General features: G+C 52.7%; 1 protein-coding gene across 1 annotated transcript; it reads left to right on the plus strand.

Moving 5' to 3' along the window:
- The first annotated feature begins 5,387 nt into the window (after nt 1–5,387).
- On the plus strand, nt 5,388–7,447 carry ID2 (inhibitor of DNA binding 2). Its single transcript, XM_056344486.1, has 3 exons — nt 5,388–5,839; nt 6,069–6,133; nt 6,815–7,447. Exons 1-2 carry the CDS (start codon nt 5,492–5,494, stop codon nt 6,123–6,125), a joined length of 405 nt encoding a protein of 134 aa, XP_056200461.1. The 5' UTR covers nt 5,388–5,491; the 3' UTR covers nt 6,126–6,133; nt 6,815–7,447.
- Nucleotides 7,448–7,834: the final 387 nt, after the last annotated feature.

Raw genomic sequence — 7,834 nt, forward strand, 5'->3', positions numbered from 1 at the left:
GTTCAAAAGCAACATTGTTCAAAAGAATAGTGGGGGGAAAGGAAGAGAGATCTTACAGTTGGCAGACCAATGGCATTTGCAAATATGGCCCATAAAAGAATGGAGTTGGGAAATGGGACTCGGAGAAGGTGCACCCATATGTTCATTGAAGAACACAGCAGGGTGCAGAGTGGGGTGGGGGGAAGCAAGGCCCTGAGCATCCTCATGGCCAAAAGTGAGGGGAAGCAATGATGCCAGCCCTACTGCCCCGAGAGGTGCTGCCAGCAGGACACCAAGAGCCCTGCCACGGGCAGCACGGGGGTGCCGGGAAGCAGGACTCATGCCCTCAGAAAGTGTGGTCATTCACAAACAGCCCCGTGAGCAGGGAGGTGTCACCCTGCCGCTGCTCTGTGGCTGCCCACGCAGATGGGGCACACCAGAGCCCCGTTTCCCAGCTGGTGGTGCACAGCAGCGGTGTCCCAAGGGCAGCTCCATGCCACCGGGACCGGGGCCGCCGGGTGAGCCACTGCCAGCGCTGACTGGTGCATGGAACAGGGCTTGCGGCCACAGCCCCATCCCTGTGAGCCAGTACTGCAGCGCTGGGGACAGGGGGAACAAGGAAGGCCTGCTGCTTGCATGGCATGGAGCTGAGCACTGAAGCAGGGGAAAGTAAAAATAAAATTTAAAAAAAAAAAAAAAAAAAAAAAGAATTCCCTTCCCCCAAGGCAGCTGCAGAGCGCGATGAAACCCCCTTTTAGGCACAATCAGCCCTGAGCATCTGGGCAAGGATGAGGTGGGTGCAAAGTGCACGGGGAGGAAATGTGTCAGCTGCAGCATCTGAGAGCAGCAGAGCAAACTCAGACGGGAAATGAGCTTGCAAAGTGCACCCAACAAGATGATCGTGGGGATAAGTTGCTTCTATGGAAACTGCAGCCCGATGAACCAAAAAACAGTTTGATGGCAAAGTTTTAGCAGGAGCCGGCTCATGCCTGGTTTCAGCTACATTCCCCACTCCCTAAAGAAGAAAAAAAAAAAAAAAAAAAAAAAGGAAAAAAAGAAAAAGCTGCACAATGTGTTTCTTGTTATGGACACACACAAAAAAAAAAAAAAAAAAAAGAAAAAAAAGAAAAAAAAGAAAAAGAAACGGGGACACAGGTTTTTTCCTGTATGGGCTACATCATATTAAGCTGTAAGTTTAGTTCTGGACAAACAATCTCTTGTTGCATCTCTGGGATGGAGGTTAATGAATTCCCACAGATGATGTTGGCCAAACAGTGGTCGGCTTGTGACTTGATTTCCAGCATCATGATGTGAGGGGATCAGTATAGAAAAGCACTTTGAAGGGAAGAGGCTGCCTACAGCAGGATTGTTTCTACAAGCTAATTGTACTGAGTGCAGCTGCACAAAGCTGGATCAACAGTAATAGAAGGCGGCGCAGACTTCCTGACGCCAGCCCCGCAGAGCTCCCACCAACAGCCTGGCAATTCCAGATTGTTTTCCAGACCTTATCTCTCCCCCAAGTTTTTTTTTTTTTTTCTTCCGACTTTTTTTTTTTTTTTTAATTTTGTGACCGGAACAAAAGTAACAGGAAAATCCTTTGTGAGAGTAGAAAATGCTGTTACAGATCGGTGCCTTTCGCAGAAGTTGTAACTAAATATTTTGCATGCATTACTCTCTCCCTCCCGCTCAAAAGAAAGAAAAGAAAGGGGGGGGGGGGGGGGGGGGGAAGCCTAACCCCAAACTTCTAAACTTCTTTATTTGAATGAATTGGAAACGTGAGGCAAACAAAAGGGGCCGGGTAGTTAAAAGCAGCCGGGTTTAGCGAGATATTTCACCTAGCACATTGAAAACTCCTGTATCAAAACGCATTTGGACACCCCGCTTGCATAGGTTGGATGGTGTCAATGACTTGGAAACGGGCCAATTTCAACAATTTTTTTAATATATATATAGTTTGGTTTGATGGCTTAAATACACGGCAATTAAAACCATTTACATTATTATTAGATGTTTTAGATAAATTTAGTCGGAGGCACGGGACAGGACCCGCGTAGGAACTTGCCGGTCCCTGACGAGGCGCCGGCGCAGCCCCGCGGACCCTGCCCGCGCCCCTCGCCCCACGGCCGGCACTCGCACCGGGGGGTGTCACCCAGAGGGGGGCTGTGTCACCCAGAGCGGGGCTGTGTCACCCAGAGGGGGGCTGTGTCAACCAGGGGCTGGCCTTAGAAGACCTTAAAAATCGAGAGGGCCAGGAGCCTTCAGAAAAAGCATGACTTTTCCTCATAGATTTTTTTTGGGGGGGGGGGGCAGAACAGGACAAATTCCCCCGCTCTCCCGGCACGCTCCTTCCCGCCCGGGGGGCGGCGGCCCGGCCCCGGGGGACGAGCGGCGCCGGGGTTTCTCCCGCGGATGCACGCTCCGTCCATGCGCGATTTTGCCCGTTTTACTCTTTTCTCGCCTCTTTCTGCGAGCGGACGCCCCCCCCCCCCGCGGCATGGCGGGGTGTCCGGCGGTGGCCCCCGCTGCAGGTGCGCCCGGGAGGGGGAAGCGGGGCCGGGCCGCCGCCTGCCGCCGCCGCGGGCGCAGCCCCGGTCGCCATGGCAGCCGCCTGAGCGGCGCCGCCGGGCCCGGGCGGCGCGGGCGGGGGGGGCGGTGGCGAGGGCTGATGTCACGGGGCTGGCGCCGCGCAGTCCGGGCCGGCCCCGGGCGCGGGGCGGGGCGGGGCGCGGCGCCCGGGGCGCGGGGGAGGGTGCCCCCGGGGGCGGCCGCGCACCCGCCGCCGCGCACCCCAGAGCCGCCGCGGGCTGGCGCCGGGCGGTGGGGGCCCCCCACGGCGGGGCGGCCCGGGCCCCCGGCGCGGAGCCCCAAGTTTGTGCCTCCCGGCGGTAGTGGCGAGGGGGGGCGCGGAGGAGAAAGCGGCGCTTTGTGCGTGGCGAGCGGCGGCGGCTTCCTAACAGCTGTTTGCAGCGGCGTTTGGGGCTGGGAACCGGCTGTAAAAATCCCGGCTGAGAACGAGAGGCGGACGCGGCTACCCAAGGCGCCCGCCGCCGCACGGGGGGCCCGGCCCCGGGGTTCGCTGCCCCGCGGGTTTCGGGGAGCTCCCCCGCCTGCCCCCAGCGGGGCGCGGCGACCTCGCTGCCGCCTCTGCGGGGAGCGTTCGTGCGACCTGTCTTGGGGAGCGGGGGGCTCTCCGGGCGGGCAGCCGCTGCCGAAGCTTCCCGGGTTAAAAGAGCAGAGCTGAGGGAACGAAATGTTAGGAAAAGGCGCTTGGGCTGCTTGCCCGGGGTAAGGGGAGCTTGCCCACTCGCGGGTCTGCTTTTCGTGCAGAAAGCGCACGTGGCTGTCACTTGTCACGAGAGAAAATAAGCAGGTTAGCCTCTCCGCACAACTTCCCAGTCTTTGAGAAAGTGTGTGAAGCCCTTAGTATGTAAAACCGAAACCGTTTGCAAAGGGGTCCTCTGCAAAGCCCGGACGGAGGTTACTGTAAGCTGCTGCGCTGTCCAAGAACGACAGTGATGGGAGAAGCCTGAACGTACTTGTTTACGTTGGCTATTATTATACCAAAAATAGCGTCAAAATTTCTTCCACTGGTGCATTCATGAGACGGAAGCACAAGCACGTTGAAGGACTAAAAGCTGTGCCTGCAGATCAAGTACCAGATACGCTTGAAAGTGATATTTCAGTGATGGAAAGGATTGAAGTCGCTCTAAAAGGCGATTTTAATCGAGTCGCTAATCGACAAGGTGTTCTTTATTATTATGTACGCTCTTTAACTGCACTTGAACAATGTATTTGTCTTCCTATCAGATCGAATGTTGAGATTCACTTTCACCCTTCGTATTTCAAAACGCGTTGAATTGTGTTCCTGTCAGCCTCAGCACCGCCTACAGTCCACCCCCAGAGAAAAGCCCCGGGGCAAACACCCTGGTGTGACAGCCACCATGATGCCCTGGCTAGAGAAGAGCCAACCAGCAGCTCAGGAATGCGACGTTAACTGGCAAAAATATCGATCCGGCTCTCCGCAGCTTGGGTCTCCAAGTGTCCGTAACGTTCCTCCCCCACAGCCCCAGCTCCTTTAGTGTAGCTATGCAACAACAGCGCAGATAAATCCCGTATTTGTCTGCTTTCAATAGTTATGATTGACAGCACAATCCTCACGGATTTTATGGATGTATGCCGTTACTACGTTTTTGTTTGCAACGAACACTAACGTACTTTTAAGTGTCCGGGTGGTTGTTACTGAACTGCTGCGTTTTATGTAGAATTTCATTTATATTAATTGTGTATGTGTGTCCACGCTTTCCTAAGTTTAACTTGCCTAAGGTAGTATGTGAAAAGACGGGTGGAAGCTACGTCGGTATGTTATACAGCCGTTTGTATCAGTGAAATACAGAAAAATACAATGGAGCTAAACTTAAATCAATCAATCAAAGTAACTTCTCCAGCTAAACAAAACAAAACAAAAAAACCACCAAACAACACCAACCCAACTTTTTCCTCTGGAATGTTTCTGGAAGATGTTTCATTGGCTGCAACCAAAAGCTGCAAAAAGTACAGCTTGTAGTAAGTATTTGCATTTGTCACCAGAAACAATCTATGCATAATTAATGACAGTACCGTGTCACAAGCACTGATAGGGTGCAGATGAGCAGCCTTTCAAGGGCAATCCATGTAAATGTACTTCCAATACACACATTTGCTTGATGATCTCCAATTAATAGCATCATCTAAAATAGCCCTGTCCTCACTATGCACGGAGCTAGCACTGCCGCCTGACCCCATCAGGGCTCTCGGTGTCCTGTCCTCACCGGGGCAGAAAGCTGCAGTCGAATCTATAGGTTTATTTGTCGTTATTCTCGACATTCTATCTGCAGCCTACCAGCGCTCCGCCGCTGACCCGACCACTGATTTACGCTGCCCTGTATTTAAGGAGGTACGTGCAAAAACCACTCGATGCTCCAATTCACAGTGACCCTCGGCAAGGCTCAGCCCCCGCCGGCACCTCGGTGCCGCCTCAGCCGGCTGTCCCGCGCCCCTCACCCTGGTAGCTATTGCGCGCTTACGGAGAGGGGCACAGCGGGGAGGGGGCGAGGGCAGGAGCGCCGCCCTGACTCCCCGGTGCCCGCACGGCGCTACCCGCCCCGCCGCGCTGCGGGCCCCGCGCCTTCACGAGGCGGGCCGGGCGCCAGCGGGCCGCGCACTATTTACTCCCTCAGCTGTGCGGCGTGGCCACGCCCCCTCCCGGGATTGGCTCTGCGGGCGGAAGGCCCGCGCGGCCCCCGCGCCGCCCGCCCCACCAGTGAGGGCGCCCCGGGGTGATGGACGTGCCGGCGGCCACCAATGGCAGCGAGCGCGGGCCGGCCTCGGCGGCGGCGGCGGCGGCAGTATAAGAGCAGGCCGCGCAGCCCCGCGCCTCAGTGCGAGCTCCGGCAGCGCGCAGAGGGGGAGGGCAGCGCCAGCGCTCCGCAGGCTTCCCGTCCGCCGGAACCGCGCTCCACGCCCGCTTCCCAGCATGAAAGCCTTCAGCCCGGTGCGGTCCGTCAGGAAAAACGGCCTGTCGGAGCACAACCTGGGCATCTCCCGGAGCAAAACCCCCGTGGATGATCCCATGAGCCTGCTGTACAACATGAACGACTGCTACTCTAAGCTGAAAGAGCTGGTGCCCAGCATCCCGCAGAACAAGAAAGTGAGCAAGATGGAAATCCTGCAGCACGTTATCGACTACATCCTGGACCTGCAGATCGCCTTGGACTCGCACCCCAGCATCGTCAGCCTCCACCACCAGAGACCCGGGCAGAACCCTTCCTCCAGAACTCCTCTGACCACCCTAAACACAGACATCAGCATCCTCTCGCTACAGGTAAGTGCTTCCCCCGGCTCCCCGCTGACCTGCGTGTGTGTGGGGGTAAGTCGGTATTTGCGACGCCTGGAGCGCGGTGGCCACGGAGGGGCCGGTGCTGGCCGCCTCGCCCCGCCGCCGGGGTCTGTAGCCGGGTGTGCGGCGGGAGAAGCGCTTCGAGGCCCGGGACGGCTCTCCCCCAACCCCCCGGCCACCTCGCCCTTACCCCCGTGTTGTTTGCTTCTCGCAGGCGTCCGAGTTCCCCTCAGAGCTCATGTCGAGCGACAGCAAAGCACTTTGTGGCTGAATCAAACGGTGAGTGCAGCGCATCTTGTTTCTAAACTTGGGGTAAAAAGTGCCTCCCCGGGGAATGGGAGGGCGTCGTGGTTACTGCTTAAAAATCGATCCTGAAAGTTGATCAGGACATGCCTCCGTAATCGGTAAGAAATTAAGACTTACAAACTGCATCTTGGAGTCCAAAGTGTACTTTGTTACTAAGGTTCATCAGGCAGCGCAGGCTGCTGTGATACAAGTCGCTGCTTAATGCAAATGCTCTCGTTATCTGTTCGTGGAGTCATAACTTCCTGGGCCAGAGTGACTGATTGAGTTGGGAATCTTGGCACAATTCCTTAAATTCTGTGATGTGGGATTGTCTGCGCTATCAGTTAAATAAGTGACTGCTTTTAATCATATAATTGCTGTAAGAGGCAGACTGGCGCCTCTGAGCGCTGTATTTACAGAGATCTAAACAGAGATTGGACTGAGAATCCTCCTTCTACCCTTTTCCCTTGAGTGTGTGTTATTTTAATGTTCAATTTGTGCTCTTGAGAGCGAGTGTGTGAGCGTGTATGTGTTGCATCTGGACGCCAGGGTTTGCCCAATCTCTGAGTGTTTGGTTAAATGTTCAAACTGTGGCTTCCTCTCTGGCGCCAGGCTGTCCGGATCTCTGCCCTGTTAGCATTCTCCTAAATATGCCTCTTTTTCAATCTCTTGCAGGTGTTCCACTGATGAGATTTTTTTTTTTGCACAAGAAAATATCTACAGGATTCTTTTTTGAGGTGCTGAATTTATTTTTCAGCTGTATCTGGAGGGGGAAATCCACATCTAACTAAAAGGACCTTTTAAAATTAATAAAGAAGAAAAAAATTCAAGATTGATCTTTATCCCCACCCCATTCTTCAACTTGGACTGAACCTAGTTATTTATGAAGACTCTTAAATACCCTTTCCCTAGTTGGAAGGCTTCCTTTATATACTATTCCCAACGTGGGGAGCAAAACAAAAATCTCACAAGGAGTTGCCCATTTTAAAGCAGACTTTGCCTTTTTTTTCCAAAGGTGGAGCGTGAGTACCAGAAGGATTCAGTGTTCAGTTTTTTAGGAAAGTCTGGTCAGAAATTACCTTTTTGACACAAACCTACGACTGAATGCTGTGTATATATTTATATATAAATATATATATATGAGTGAAACCTTGTGAACTCTTTAATTAGAGTTTTCTTGTATAGTGGCAGAAATACACATTTCTGCAAAAAGTGTAATGATGTACTTAATCATGCTAAACTTTTTATAAAAGTTTAGTTGTAAACTTAACCCTTTTTATACAAAATAAATCAAGTGTGTTTATTGAACTGATTGCTTCTTTATTCTTTGGGGACCAACTGTTTGCTGGCTTTGACTTGTGCTGTGTTTTTTTTTTAAATACTTATACATTCTGTTACGACTTTACCAAGTAAAAATTCAAGTATGTAGAGAATATAAAGAATAAAATTATGTGAAGTGAATAATAATTCTTGTAACTTGGAAAATCTTATTTGAGTGTATATTCTAAACTTGTAAGTGATCTGTCTGTAAACAGTGTGAAAGGAACTAGAAAAGGAATTTATTACAGAGGCAATGCTATTGACAAAGTGTTTGGAAACATACAAAAGCAGTTAATCCCGAGGCATTCCCATGGACTATTGCCTTTTTTTTTTCTTCTTCTTCCCTCCCACCCTTATGGATGATTCAGTTCTCAG

This window comes from Falco biarmicus, chromosome 6 (genome assembly GCF_023638135.1).
Source record: "Falco biarmicus isolate bFalBia1 chromosome 6, bFalBia1.pri, whole genome shotgun sequence".
Lineage (NCBI taxonomy): Eukaryota > Metazoa > Chordata > Aves > Falconiformes > Falconidae > Falco > Falco biarmicus.